This window comes from Rhipicephalus microplus, chromosome X (genome assembly GCF_043290135.1).
Source record: "Rhipicephalus microplus isolate Deutch F79 chromosome X, USDA_Rmic, whole genome shotgun sequence".
Classification (NCBI taxonomy): Eukaryota; Metazoa; Arthropoda; class Arachnida; order Ixodida; family Ixodidae; genus Rhipicephalus; species Rhipicephalus microplus.
The window spans coordinates 369284628-369300350 of record NC_134710.1 but is presented as its reverse complement, the minus strand read 5'-3'; the positions used below and the strand labels follow the sequence as shown (position 1 = coordinate 369300350).

Here is a 15723-nt window from a genome sequence, read left to right as displayed (position 1 = left end):
GAGACTTTAATCTGCAGCTTCGGTGCTGGCGTTCCCCGAGGACTCGGCATCGAACTACCAGATACTGCAGTGACGTGTGGTGCGAAATCATCGAGGCTTGCACGTGTACGGTTGCGTAAGCGCGTATCGATCCGCACCACCCTTTCGTCTCCACTGTACTCCCAACCATCCGTGCACATCGCAGTGTTTGCATCTTCGGAGGCGCGCTAAAAACGACGTGTCCCCGCTTCTCCGTATATTATACAACCCTTTTGCGACTGAGTGTGTGGTCGATTCGGCGGACGGCCGAATTTTCGTCTCCTGGTCTTCGGTGCGGTACACCGTGACATGGGTCTCCACCGGGGCGTCGGCAGTTTACTGACTGCGAGGAGGCCCGGCCAGCAGCGCGGTCCGTTGGCAGTCTGCTTCCGGAGCGCTCGGAAGTCCAGCGGCGAAGTTGCCTTCCGGCTTTCCGTTCGTCGCCGGCTTTGGCGCGCCCTGGCACGTGCCGTCGACGAACTGGCCGTCAGCATCGGCGCGGTATGTGAACTCTGTTCAGTTTCCTCTGGGTGGACACTGGGTGCGCGCGATGGGCACCGTGACCTCAGGGATGCCTTATCGCGCTCGCTTTTGTGTCCACCTCACGAAGTGTGCCTTGAGTGGCGCGGACTCTGAATTCTCGGTGGTCCTGCTGTAGCATTTAGGGGCTTATATCTGTTGCGCAATGCCTACAAAGGTATAGAGCCTTGAGTGATAGCACCCCGAGCCTTTTCTTTTCGTTTGTTTTTTTTTTCTCGCCCGTTTCGCCGCGTCAAATAATGTAAGAGGGAGATTCTATTGAATGAAGACTCTATAAGAAGGAAGGAATATACGATAGGGGGCCCTTTTTTTTCCTTGGTCGTAATTACATGGAATGATCAGCACAAGTTATTAGTAAAACCAAAAGCTTTTGTTCTTACCCAAAAAGCCATAGTTACACACTTCTCTTACTAACAGAGCGAGGAAGTTAGTGGGGCCCTCAAGTATGATGCGCAATTGCGATGTAACAACATCAGTATTAATTGCAATTGCCAGTGTCTTTGAAGAAACATTAAAGGGGTTATTGGGCTACGGTATGTTGCCTCACAAATCCCCAGCTTCAAAAACTGTATAAGTTCATTACCTACAAGTGAGTACTTTTCCTTTCATCCCCATGAGCGTGCTGGAACCTACACAGGAGGGGAAAGCTGGGAAGATCGTTGTGAAATCGTTTCGATTTATTTCCAGTAATACGCGAAAGGTAAGGGAACGTAGATGAAAGAACTTGCGGGGAGTTGTTCTTCCTTTTCCTTGGTTTCATACCTTGTATGGCTCGTGTAGGTACCGTTATGTATGCAAGAAACAACAACTAAAGAAAATATACTGGAAAATATTTTCGGCACTCTTGAATCTCCAGTCCTGGGCGTGTCGAAGGCGAAGGTTATTTTCGTTCCCCCGAATGCGCAACAACTTATATGGCGATTTGTTGTGAAAAAAATATAAAATAATGGTCGATGCTTAACGTGCCAAAACCACGTTATGATGATGAGGGGCGCCATACTGGAGGGCATCGAAAATTTTGACCACTTACAGGGTATTTTCTCTACCGTGCACCTAAATCTAAACCCACGGGCCTCAAACACATTCGCGCCCCGCCGCGGTGGTCTAGTGGCTATAAGGTACTCGGCTGCTGACCCGCAGGTCGCGTAATCGAATCCCGGCTGCGGCGGCTGCATTTCCCATGGTGGCGGAAATGTTGTAGGCCCGTTCGCTCAGATTTGGGTGCACGTTCAAGAACCCCAGGTGGTCGAAATTTCCGGAGCCCTCCACTACGGCGTCTCTCATAATCACATGGTGGTTTTGGGACGTTAAACCCCACATATCAATCAATCACCGGGAGTCGATCCCGCGACGTCCGGTTTAGCGGTCGAGTACTACCATAACCATTATACACCGCCGTGGCGGGTCGTTGTAAAATGAGATAACGTTTGCATACGAGGGCAAGACTGGAGAACCGGAAAAATCGAACGCCCCATTCCACTCCTCCTGGGTTCGCGCGTTGTTGTCTTTTTTTTTTTATGTAGTAGGTGCCTCTCATTCGCTTGTTTCTTCTCATATGTCCGTGTCACGTGTTATCCTTATCTGCTGATGATCAGTGAGTGTTACGTCTACAGTTTTTAGGCTAAAGTTGTTGCTGCATTACGTGAAGCTGCTTTTTGCGTGCAACTTACCATCTGCGATGTGAGCACGGTATACGGCGTAATCAGTGCAGGTCACTGACAAGTTTCAGCTTCGCTCGCTCATGCTCAGGTGTCTTTAGACATTTAAAGGGACACTAAAGATAAGCAATGACTTGGTTTAGATTGATAAACTACACTGTGAGCACTCTAATGCCACAAGTCTCACTGTCATAAGTTCATTATTAGCGTAAAAAAACAAGGTTGAAGCTTCATTTTTTTTTAAATTTCGCGCCGAATGTCCGCTCGTGGCGTGGGAAATTTCAAGATGTATTTTTCGCATTTTCGCGACGTCGGCCCAAGGAAACTTTCTGAAGCTTCGTATGCTAGGTCTAGGGCACGCATAGAAGGCAATGTACTTCATATTTATGAAGTATAATATATTTAGGACCTTGTAGACGCTTTCGAAATTTACTATACGTCGCGGTGTTTGGTGCGGGAATCTCACAGTGCTGTCTCCACCCGCATTTTCTTTTGCGCGTTTTTTTTTTTTTTGCTCATCAGGCGTCATGTCGTGGTCAGAGTGGTGTTTTCGGGATTGGGAAATTGTGCTTTACTAATACGCGAAAGCTCGTTTCGCTTTTCAGTGTCCCTTTAACACATATGTTGCACATTTAACTACCTCTCATCATGATACCACGGCCTGTGGTGTGCCTGCCGAATCGGGACAGTTAACGTTCAACGATGTGCTTTCCGGTCGACGTATGGGCTTACGCTTCGCTTCTTGAAGGTGCAGCTAAATGCAGTTTTTCGGCGTTGTGCGCGCGTGCGTGCTTGGGGATGGATTTTCGTGTAACCGGTTATGTGGTGGATCAGCGTAAGAAAACATAAGGTTTCGGGTAATCCCTGCATCGGAATGCCTGTCATTCGTGGAGATCAATGAACATGCGAAGCGGGGGATGTGGATGGTATATATGTGGGCGCGAAAAGCTTTAATGCGGAATGCAGAAAGGTCTGTTGGCCCTGTGGCGGCCGTGTTGCGTCTGTGTGTGCACATAACCTTTCCACCTGCGTGCGTCTGCTTCGGGTCACCGATCGGGCCAGCAGCGTTGGAGAGGCGCCGGCTCTAGCGGCCCGGAACAGCGCTTGCTGGGATTCGAGGGGCTTCCTTTCGGTTGCGCTATATACCGATGACTGTGAACCAATGTCCTGGCTCTCCTCTCCACGCTCTTCCTGCATACCCCCCCCCCCCCTTCGCGGCATGGGAGCAAGTATTGTGTGACCGACAACGCGAGAGCAGCGAAGAGCATCGATATGGGCGGTCGTTCCCCCCCCCCCCCCCCCCGCCGTTTTCTTGTGGCGCGTGTGGCTGTTGGGACGTCGGTAGTGCACTTTCTCTGCGACTGCAAGCTATAGGGCCTATCGCGATCGCCTGATGAACCCGCTTTTTTTCACTGCACTGTACACCATTGTTGCCGGAACATCCCGTGTGGATCTGGCGCTCGCGGGAATTTCCTCTTGCGTTGAGACATTGTGGGTAACCAGACAGGAATTTTCGCGCTTATATTAGCGAAAGGAAGCATGTACATTCATGGAAGGGCTGCTCCAATTGCTCCAAAAGAGAAGCGCTGCTCTATGCTGGTTCAAGCAGCCATTTTTGTTAGTAATTGCTCCAAAGCTGCTCCGAAATGACATTGAGACAATGAGAATGACGAATATGTACTGTTTGACTGACTTATAAGTCCTAAAGAAACTGAAAAGAATCTGTGTACTATCATCCAAGTGTGCACCTAGTGTGCAGCATTATCGGCTCTAACCTCATTTGTGCGACGATAAGGACTGGCATATTAAGCATCATTTTGCTTTTTTTCTCTCCAATCAGCTAGACATGCAGGCTAGAGGTGACATAGGAAAATGAGCAGGATTGCTTGTATGTCATACTGATTATCTAATGCTTATTTGGCAACATTTGTATTGGACTGTGGTTACTTCTAAAACGTGGCACTCAGCTTTTCCAGTCTTATTTGACGTCTCCCACAAATACTAGTATTTTGAATTGCAGCGCAGTTCTCATCGCATTTTTGACAACCTTCTATAGTTTCCTTCATGAAATTTACATTGATTGTTGTCTCTTAAAAATATAATGAAATATAATAGTATTTACGAGATGCTTCGATAATTCATGTGTGGCAAATTTAATACCTGATCCCAAAACACAAGTAGCTGCTCTTAACTAGCATTTTTTTTTTTCTGCTCCGAAAACACTTGTGGCTTCTCCAAGGTGTTCTCTAAAAAGTAAAAAGTCACTTCCATCACTGCTCGTCAATCGCTTTTATTTTCTTGTTATTTCGTTTCGCAGACCTGCATATCGAGCAGTGACTGTTGTATTCCATGTTTCTAAACAGGGATAGACGTCGTCGACATACTGAGGCGCTTGTAACCGCACGACCAATGCTGACACTTGTTTGAGAAGGGCCTTTTTGTGCAGGGCAATCGTGCATTACTTGCGCGCGTCCGCAGCTCAAATTGCCCATCCTGTTTTTGTTCTTGCGCTTAGTCTTTTTTTTTTCTCGATGTGCACACTTCATGCGTTTGCCATCGTGGCATGCGCAGAGTTTATGCACCTTGCTGCTGCGCCTTGCCTTCTACATTCAGCCTGCTCAGCGGCGTCAGTCTATGAGTGAGGGTAGAGAGCAAATGTTTGCCTTGGCCCAGCGGTGAAAGTGGCGAGGTCTACTTGAACGATTGAAGGTCATCACATGCGGCGCGTGCCTTGTGATATAAAAAAAAAAGCCCGACTCTTTCTGCGGTGCTCTAGGTTCACGTACTTGTTTGCTGTGCGTGCGCGCGCCCAGAGTTCTCCGAACAAATATTGTTTGCAAAGGATGCTGCGCAAACATTAATGAACGCCGTGTCTTGCGAGTTTCCCCTTTGTATGTTTTTTTTTTAATCATCGCTCCATATTCGTGACGACGTAGGCATTTGACAGGCTGCGGGCATGGCTTGTGGTCGCTGAACTATCATTTCGACGGTGGAGAAAGGAAGCAATAGTTACTCGAATTGCTACAGTAGCGTAAAAATTCCAAGTTATCCGGCTAAGGTGCGTCTCATACTCGAGCTCTGTTAAACGTATAACTCCTAGTCCCTTCATGGAAAACATGTACGGCTCAACTGTGAAGACTATGAGTTAATACAAAGAAAAAACCCGATCTAATGGTCTTCCTCCTTGATGGTTTCGATTTCATTTTTTGTTGTGGCGCCTTCTTAGTTATCTACGAGACTGAGCGGCGACCTATTTCGCCACTCGCGGACTCTTGATACTGCAGCCGCCGATGCTCGAAGCACGCGCTGACGGCCGAGTGTCGTGCCCGCTTCCGAGCGTCTTGCCCTGGAAAGCGATTAGGAGGAGGCGGCTGCCGGAACCGGTTCGCCGAAACTTTTTCACTGACCCCGTGGGTCGATCCGGGGTCTGCGTGCTCCTGCAGTCAAACTGCAGGGACAGAGGCGACAGGACAGCTCCGACACACGCGGCGCTGGGCACTAGCTCGTCAATGTGCGTCGACTACTCACGCAGAGGGAGAGAGAGAATATTTAAAGGCCAGGCGACGTCCATGATCCAAGGAGTCCTCGGCGCTCAAGGACGGTGGCGCAAGTGGCCAACTTTGGTGTTTTTTTTCTTTACTGCTGCGTCCATTGCCGGCCCTCGGAGAAGGACCGCACCCTCGAGCCATGACGTGGGCCGCTGGCGGAGGTCTGCCCACTGCAGTGAAGGTGGAGGCGAGGCCTCCGCGGCTTCTCTGTGTTCCTTTTATTATTATTCTTTTTTTTTCTTTTCCCGCTTTGCAGTAAGCCTTCCCCAGCATCGAGTAACTCTCGATGGGGGCAAAAAGTAGCTTGTATATCTTCTGAATTGTCGCTGCTGTGGACGTTTTCCTGTAAATCTGTTTCTGAATGTTTTTCGTCGTTTCTGACGGAATTGGGAGGTGTGAGAGAAGATGGACGATGGCACTACGAAGAACCCGTGCGCTGCAACGACTCCAGTACAAACTTTTTCCTAACCAGTCCAGCAGTGAGAACGGTTCGACCTCGCTCGTTCCGAAAGATCTTTCGTTCGAACCTTAACAGTTGCTTTATGTAAGTGTGTCACCCATATTTGGAGGAAGCTGGCGTAGACAGGCACGCTTGCTGGCACATATGCGCTGGGACGGGGCACACATCGCTTGCCTTCTCACTGTTATAAAGCCTCGAGTGATTTTGTATTCCCCGAATGCTGTACGTTCACTTGAAAACGTCATATGTTTTTTTTTTTATGTAAGGAAGGATCGAGTAGCACCTGTCTTTCAGCTTGTGTGTGTTTTTTTATATAAAATAATCGGCAGTGGTCACTGAGTGTACTTCAGGTGTCGGCATTGGTATAGGAGAAAGTCATTGTGACTCTTATCCGTTTTTTTTTTCTGTCACAATTACGCTCATTGTGCCATGTGCATCCCAGAAATTCAGTGATGTGTTCGTACTCACTACATTCGTGTAGAGTTAGTCGTCTTTCGCACTCATTTGGCGTTGCCTCGTGATGTGCTTTTACGGGCGCAGCAAGAACGTGCGTTCCGAGCGTTCGTCATCCGTTGACGCTGCATTGATTGTGAATCAGACCGGGATTAAGGCGCTTACTGGCCTGCTCAGCAACACTTTTTCTTCGTTTTCTTTTCTTTTTTTTATTGTGTATATGCTCTTACTTGATGCTGCTCTGCGTCATTTGGGTTTCGAGAAATGTTGCAGCCCCTTTCCGGATTAGGGGAAACGTTTTTTGTTGCCTGTGGCGTCGCTACGCTGTCGTACGTGTGCTTCATACCTGTTCAGGTGCATGCCGCCGGCGAGCTTTCTTATCTTTCGTGATCGAAGAACTCAGCGGTGCTTTGGTTCGTAACGCGTGCAGGGTTGCTACGGTGACGCTTTTCTTTGGTCGAAATGGTTTCTTTTAAGCAAGGAAACGAGCCGGACGTTTCTTTGCTTATGTTCAGGACAGTCGGAGCTCCTTGATGATAGGTCGCCTCATCCAGGCGAACCCTATTGGGCCTCCGCGTTTCGCACACTGCTGCGGGCGGTGGGGAGGGGGGTGTTCCTCATCAGCACAGTCCGCGGGCCGATGTGTTGAGTGTCCCAAAAGTGGCGTGCAGTACAGGCGGGTGAAGCCGTGCTTTGTCCGCGAAGATGTCACGGCAGACTCTAGCCATATGGGTCTCTTGTGGCATCGCAGAGGTAGGAGTAGTATGGGGTCTAATCAGCATGATAATGATCTACGCGTGTTTTTTTAAAAGGGTGTCTTAGGAGACAGAGTTACGTCACGTACAGTATTCTGCCTTCGGTACCTGCTGCACGTTACTGCTTTGCGAGAGGGGCTAGCATGCAACGTGGTCGGACTGGGACGTGTGGCCTTGGGCGATCCGCGCGGCATCCCTTTGCCCGCGGGACCGGCCACTTCTTGCTGGCCAACGATCAATGGCCGGTACCGACCTCTCCGTGGCTTGAGCAAGGAGGAGAGCCGCCTACTACGTTGCGTGAGCGGGTCGGACGCCGGAACGAGAACCAAGAGGGGAACGAGTCATAGCCGGGACGGAATTAATGAGGACGAGAGGAGCCGGACGCGTGGCCGAACGAACGATGGAGCGCTCTGGGTGCTTCTTGGACTGGCCCTGCTGCAATCAGCGGGCGAACGGCCGTTTGTGATGGGCTGGAGGGGGTCACGTTGTGCCGTGGCTATTAGGGCAGCTCCGAGGACAGCCGGAAGCCTCGCAGCGGACTCGAGGTGCTGAAGCATTTGGTCGAATGATGCGATGTCGTCCGTCTTCCACACTTCTCGCCTCGTGTTTCCGCACCTTCCTTTTTTGTTTCTTAGTACATAGGTGCCCGTAGCGGCAAGCGTATGGCGGAATGGCTGGTTACGTATCTTTCAAGTGCCTACCGATCTCTCATTTGTTTTTGTTTTTTGTGTGTGGGGAATTCGTGGCTGGTTCTTTGCGCCCGTCGGTCGATCGTATTATTGCCATCGGCAGCGTACAGTGAATCTTACTAACACTGACGCCTCGGGTATGCCGATGCCGGTATAGACGACATCCGGAAGAAATGCCTGACCTGGGAAACTCTTACGGAGCTCAAGCCGCGCTTCGTGGCTTACTTTGCTCTTTATAGCGCTCGCGATCACGTCCGCGTCGCACTACTGAATACAGGCTGCACGAATTGACGTAGCTGTGTGTGTCATATGCCCTGCGAGTCAAGTGTCGCTTGTGTTGCGGAAGCGGTCCGGGACACGCCCCGGAGATGGGGCCGATCGAACGAGACGCCCTAGCGGCGATGTCTCCGAAAGCGTGACTGCAAACGTCAGAGTCGCAGCCGCGACAGGCTCGTGACTGAGGGGCCTACTTGCGTATGCCGGAGGATTCGAGCACGAAGGTTGCGTGACGTTGCCTGCGTGCAAGGGTAGTTGTGAGAAGGACCCGAAACTCGGGAGGGCTGTAGCGACATCCTGACGCTCGATTGTGTACCGCCCATGCAACTCGACTTGACTGTCGGGGCCACGAAGCCTAAATATGGCTGGGCCAATGATCCCTGTCGCTTCGCTTCACTTTATATGACGCGCGATGCGTGGTCCACGCGAGTGGTCGCAGCTTATTTAGAAGAAAGACGGAACGAAAAAAAAAAAGGAAGCTGCATTCCGCGGAGGTGCGTAGGAATAGTGTTATGATTCGAGGCATTCCGTAAGACAGGCTTTCGCGACGGCGTCTGACTGGGACGGAGAAGGCTGCGCGACGGCGTCATTGCGCTTTGTGCCGGCTCGTTGTTGACTGCATGCATTGGGGCATGTCACTATAAAGTGGATTCGCAGTGGGGGCTGCTGGTGAGGGTCGTTTCCTCCTCTTCCTGCGTTCCAGGCTCTGGTTTCCAGTCACACGGAGTGAGAGAGAGAGAGAGACGCAGTGCTCCGATGTGCGCGAGAGAGCGGGAATAGGAGAGGTTGCCCACCGTAGAAGTGACCGGCCTTCTTCTGTTGGCTTGCATTCCCGTAGGGATGGAGGAGGAGGAGGTAGTCCCTTCTGTAGCTGGGCTTTTCATCCGCGCCGCTTGGGCAAGGGCGGGGAAAGTGGGCGCATTGCTTCTGCCGCCGCCTGGCTGGCCGACCGGCCAAGGAGACGCTGTTGGCCGCCGCTTCTTTCGCCGTCGCTTCGCCGCTAGCAGCCGGATACGTAGCAGCGTTTCGCCGAGGCGGACCGGCCCTCGTCCGCGCAGCACATCGCGAAGGAAGTTCGGCTGGCTCATCGAGAGGCTTCACCACCGACCGCCGTGACTCGTGGAACGCTTGCACGCTGACCGTGTGATGCAACGTGGCCCCAATACGACGCATCGCCTCCTGCCATGAAGGTTCTTCGACGGGGACCGCCTCCGGCGTTGCTCGATTGACGTGTTGCTCACAGGACTCAGTGAGGGGCGCGCCCGATAAGCTGGCCGTCTCTCTGTTCCGACCACCGTGACACGCTCGGGCGACGTGCCGCAGCGGCGCTGCTGTCACTCTTCTTATCCTGCGTCTTGATCCCGGGACGGTTTTGTACTTATCGTCGTGTGTGCATCGCCGGAGCTACTGCGCGGTATCTGATCTGCTATCGCCAGCTTCACACCCTTTGTCGTGTGACAACACGCTGAACAGCCGGAAGTTAGTGCTATGCACCGAGAAGCTCTGTGTCGTCATTCAAGGCATGGATAGGGCGACGGCGTTTTCGTGACTGTTCGCATCGACTCGAGACGAAGTGCATCGCGGTCTGTGCGTATTGCGCTTGTCGGTCGGGTTGCCGCGAACGACCGCTTCGTGGCGACGCGTGTCGGAGTTTCGAATATTCTCCCGGTCGGACGTCTGCGGCTGAAAGTGGAGGCTTTCGTGGCCTCGCCCAGGTTAACAGCGACCGTCCAGGACATCGGACTGCGCCGGCGGCGTTCCGCCATGGTGGGCCTGGCGAAGACGTCTTCCTCAGCCGGCTTGTCGGCATCTCGTGCCGACCTGTTTCGGACCGTCTCATCGGCCGGTGCCGCCGCGCTTATGGGCGGCGGAGGAACTGGAGTTCATTATCTCGTCGAGCTTTGGAGAAACGTAGGTATTTTTTCGCCTGTGTGCAGTGCGTCACATTTCTCTCTCAGTTCGTTGGTTGTCCGAAGTTTGCCTTCGCCGAAAAAACATGCAGGCATTCTTCCAAGTGCGAACCTTGCGTCGCGTCATTGCGCGCCTCTGGATTTTTGCTGTTGCGAAGTGCCCCCCGGCTTGAAAGGGGGCCGCTTGGCAGCAGTTCCCGTCCCGATGGCAGGTTCGTCCGCATTCTTTCGCCAGCGGTAATTCGCTGTACCTGCGCGCTGCATACTGCAGGTGGGAGGAGGAAATGGGACAGTTCGTCTGTTTTGTTTCTCAAGCACGAAACAGTAGATGTGTGCAGGCGTGCCCTTCATACACACGAGCACGAAGGCGACTCTTATGGAATGGTTACTCTATAGCTTCCGTTGACAGCGTATGCTCTCCTCCTTCATGTTTCTGTGACTGCCGTTGAGGTCTCGGCTGCTCGCGCTCGAGTTACAATACAGCAAATGTTTTCCCCTCCCTTCTTTCCTTTTCAGTTTATATTTCCAACAATAATTGACGACTTACCACCGTTTCTTCATCGGTGCACAACTCGGAGAAAGACCAGCACAAGGCCTCAACGGTCGCCTGTCCCGACCTTTTTCTGCGGCTGCCGTACCTCGCAGCCTTCGTGGGGCAAAACGTTGTCTCTAGGCGCCTAGGAGAGTGGACTCGACACGAACCTTATTGTGGCCGGTGCGCTCAATCCGTCAACGGTAGTCGGTTAATTATGTCTTGCATTTTGTGAAATGCCTAGCGTCGAGAAGCAATGAACTGCGAGCGATTGATAGTGGAACTTTTTGTTAATAACGCAAATGGCAGTGGGGCTGTAGAGAACCACCTGGATGAATACCTGTAGCTTGCATACAGGTGGGTCTTGACAGCTGTATTGCTTGCTGCGGATTAGAACATGGAGTTGCTCGAAGCCTGTTTTAGGCAAGTGAGGCTCACTAAGGAAACCTCACTTGCCAAGTTCCACATTGAGTTGAATGGGTCTTGTGGCTTGACTTGATCTAGTACTCAATGACGTAACAGTTTTGGGCTGGTGCTTCTCGCGGAATACCACTGGGCATTCCATCGCATGAGGCGATGTATGCGCTTGGGGTTAACCTCACTTAACCTCATTCACAATGCTTTCCTCGGCTGTGAATGCGTCCCTGCAGTCTCACTAGCGCATTTCGCGTCGGCATCGCAAATGTCTCCAAGCTGCATGCGGCATCTGTACGGACAGATGTCGCTGCATCACCTAACGCGTGTAACTGCGTTTCTTTTTTGTAAGCTATTGGTACGTTGGAATTAGCATGGCTAATCCCGTATATCTGTTGGGTTGTGTCCGTCGTGGTTCAGGTAACAGTTGGGCTTTTCTTTAACGGAAGTATCTTGCGACGGGAGCGGCTGCTGTTGGCACGAAACGCATTCCAGGTGCGTTTTGATCTCCTGCGACAATAACGCGACCACTCTTGAAAGGGCAGCTAATGGTGGTCCTCCGTGGAAGGACTTCTTGGCTTTGTGTTTGGATTGTTATATGCACGCTATGTAGCGGTAAAGGTACTTATACACACGTTGGCACCTCCTTGGAGGCCAGTCTTCCGGAAGGAGAGATTGGTGCCCGGATAAGGAGCTGGTTCCTTGGAATGGATTGCTGCCGACAACAAAAGCCTTGCCAAAACGCCGCTGCTCCTTTTGTCGGCGTTGACCGTCCCCCCCCCCCCCCCCATTCATTGTTCGCACCACCTGCGTGCTGTGTACGACGCGGGACGTTTCTCGTCCGGGCTGCTTTGGAATCCCGTGTGCTCGGTGCTCGCTTGTATTTATTTTATTTTTTTGCCCCCCCCCCCCCCCCCTCAATGTCTTGCCTTCTGTCTGTCTGTCAGTTTCTTTAGTTGTGTTCTTGCGCAAAATTTAAAGCGCGCTGCACGTCCATTGTGCTTCGAGCGCGTATAGCAGCCAGCGAGAATGCGTGTTGCTGAGAACATACGGGCCGTGGCGAAGACAAGAGGGCATGGCGAGGGCAAGCTTCACCGCGCCATTCCGGATTGTTTGTCTTGCTCACGGAAAAGGATGGACGTGTTCTCTCCCCCCCCCCCCCCCTTTTTTTTTCCGACGTAGGGTAGAACGCAAGCGACGCCAGCGTGCGAGCAACGATTAGGGCCCGTGTTTTTTGCTGACCCGCCGACCAACTGGCTGCTTGGCGGGTCACTTTGCGCTCAACCCGTTGTCTGTCAAACCCCGTGGCTTGGCTGTCTACTTGGCGTGTTGGGGCTCAAGTGGGCTATCTTTCTTCTCTGTCTGCGGCCAGTTATACTTTTCCTACTGCTTCGTGTTTGAAGATATATGCTGCGTACGAGGCATCGCATGGCGTGTTGGTGGCGTACGGTATTATGCGCGTGCTAAGGTTGAGAACATACGGAATGAAATGAAGTTTCTAAGTTTAATTGAGCACTCTTAGAGCTCGGTCGTGCTAGGCGCTGCGTCGTATAATGGAGATGCTGATACGAATCACCCGTGTGTCATTGAGGAGTTGACATTTTAGTCAAAACCTCGGAAAGGGGGGTCCCTAACCTCAACAAGGATACGTTCGTTTGATAGTTCGTTTCCAGTCGCGTTGTTTCGTGCTAGTAGGTTATGGGGAAAAGTTTTTTTTTTTTTGGAAGGGTGGGGACAGGCACATAGGTATACCGAGTGTGCCACGGCCTGACTGCTGTAACTCCGCAACTTATCACGTTTTGTCATGTGGAATATTGTAAACTAAAATATTAAACAACTATTCAAGACCGAAGAGACGGCCCTTTTGAAGTTTTACTGTATATACTATATGGTATGTCTTGCAGTTTGCGAATCTGCCATGTAGCTAATGCACTAAGCGGGGAACGGTAGGCGATCTGGCCTCACTTGCCGCCTTCGCTTTGTGTATGTTCTCTCAGTGTTTCTATGTCTTGCGCGTGCTTCGTGGCTCATGTCAACCGTCGTGCCCGTTGGACAACAGGCACCTGTACGGCAGGAGTTGCGATGTCATGAAAGGAAGAAGCGCTGCGCACGGCACGCCTTTGCTTTGTGTCTACACTGGTCCAGGTATAGGTTCTGTCTTAGGACAGAAATGACTGACAGAGGCTTAAAGAATTGCAGTTATCCATTTTGCATGCAGGGATACTGTAACCGCAGAGTCTAGCCGTCACTTGAAAGTGTGGCAGCTTGGACTAGTTGCTATGGCATGACGATAGTTATAGCGCGAGAACAAAACGATGGCACAGAGACGCGAAGGACACGAGCGCTTCGTGTCCTTCTTGTCGTCGTTTAGTTCTCGCGCTGTAACTATCGTCTAGCCGTCACGTTTCCAAATTTCCGTGTGCACGACGTGCTTGGTATCGACCTCGGGCTGCCCCCGGTCATCGATGTTCTTTTGTTTAATTACTGCTATAGGGGCGCGTGCCTTCGCTGCGGGCACAAGATGGCGTGCGTGATGTATCGTGAGGCCAGGCCCGCTGCTACCGTGAAGCCCACCCGCCGAGCTCTATTGACGTTGTTCAGCCTGTCCGTCGTGGCTCGGCCAATCAGGCGCTCCGATTCTCGGCTGGACGGGCGCTGCCTAGGGGCGTGGTGCCCACTCTTTGCTCGGCCGTGGGTGTCTGTGTGGAAGAAAAAAAAGAAAAATTGCCGCCCTGAGACGGGACATGCCAATGCTCGCGGTCGTCGGTGTCCGCAGATTGCCTTCGCCCTGAGCGCCCACGCTCTCCGATCCAGATAACGGGTTAGACCGCAGCGTGCAGGAAAAAAAAAAAATATATCAAAGCAGAGGCGCACACGTTCTTGCGACACGTACGCCGAAAGGAATTTTCTTTCGCACGAATTGTGGGCGTAAATGCATTTCGATTTCGACGCGGTGGGTAACGTGTTTCTGCGCGACAATATTTATTTATTTATTTTCGGTACTGCCAGTCTCATACGAGACCAAAGCAGAAGGGCATCATCAGTTCTTGGATACACAATACAGTTTTCAGTTTCACGTTTATACAGCGGCATATTTGACAGAACGTCTAAGAATGGCTGGAGGCAGAAATGCCTGTAGGGGTCTCGAGGCAAAGTTCAGTAAGTACATTCTGAAAAAAAAAAAAATGGCGTTAATTGTATACAAACACTGAGCAATCGGTACATACTTAAAGACGGCACAGAAGACGGCTCTTATCTAGTAGACAATACAACACTACTTGTACACAAACACAAGAGCACTGGGAACAATACACCAGAAAAATACACACTTAGGTAACTTTGAACCAGTTACTGTGTGCTGTGTGTACGTTGCGGACGCCGTGACGTATGCTCTCTGCACGAAAAATGCGCATTAACTGACCACGACATCCTTGCGCTGACGGTCATTAATTTCCAAATAAACTTAGCTGTAGCTGTCATCATTCGCGCCAACATCCCCAGTGCGGCCGCGTTTTTTTTTTCTTTTCTGCTAATGTGGTGTCGTACGGGCGCTTTTGATCGCGACCATGTCTGGTCTGAATGGATTTTTTTTTGCTCTTTATTGGTTCCTTTATGCAATCTGCAGAAGGAAGCCAGTCATGATCTGCAGTACCCAGCGTGTGACACCGGTAAAATGTTCGTGAATACTGCACGGCGTAAACGGGCACGCTCGCGTGAAAGAAACATTTCGCAGCATTCTGGTGCAAACCTCTCGGAACGTTTTAAAAGCGATTCGCCTATACATTTTTTCTTCTTCATACTGTATAAAATATTTTCCGGAGTAACTGAGGAATTACCCCGAAAAGGGCGTTTTGCTCCCCCTTAGGACAAAAATGGGTGCACAAGTTTGCACACGGCGAGGAGGGGTGCTTTTCTCCTTGAGGAGGAAAGCGCCCTGTTTTTGGAGTAACTGCAGGAATGTTCGCACCGTGTGCAAATGACCCATAGGTGCCTACATAAACCTGTTTCCCCCCAGACGGTGCCATAGCGTGGTGCGTAGTCCTTAGCGTATGCTGACTGAGTGGTCGTGTGCTCGAATCCCGCGTGTTTAAGTTTTCGGAAATTCATTTCCGAATGTGATGCTTGCACATTGATTGTACATCTAATCGCATGCGTTCACGCTCTTCGAAATGCTGGTGAAATAAACTAAATTAGGATTTTTCTTTCGCGAAAAACAACTGCGGCTTTCCTTGGTGAGTAACCGCGAGAGGGCGGAGTAATTACGAATTTACCCCTAAAACGGAAAAAGGGCTGTGGTAGATTAGTTATTCTTCTAAAGGAGCAACCTCGATACCCCTGTCCTCCTTTTTTTAGAGTGCAGGATGGAATAGCCCGGACCTCAAGAAGTTTATGAGAGAGATGATACATGGATTATCTAAAAAAGGTGTTGTTTCGATGCTCTGAAAACGTCACAGTGGAGCGCTTCTTTAT

At 51.1% G+C, this 15723-nt stretch overlaps 1 protein-coding gene across 8 annotated transcripts in view; it reads left to right on the top strand.

Moving 5' to 3' along the window:
• Positions 1-15723, top strand: part of Cip4 (formin-binding protein 1-like Cip4) — a 254028-nt gene that overhangs the window by 158930 nt on the left and 79375 nt on the right. Inside the window, exon 1 of one of the 8 annotated variants that reach the window (XM_075879951.1) lies at positions 313-519. The exons of 6 other annotated variants lie outside the window; for them this stretch is intronic. In XM_075879951.1, the coding sequence (XP_075736066.1) occupies positions 328-519 (192 nt within the window). In that variant the 5' untranslated portion in view covers positions 313-327. Of the gene's footprint in view, positions 1-312; positions 520-10059; positions 10309-15723 lie in introns of those variants that run through there. One more of the 8 variants, XM_075879955.1, reaches the window with a different exon arrangement.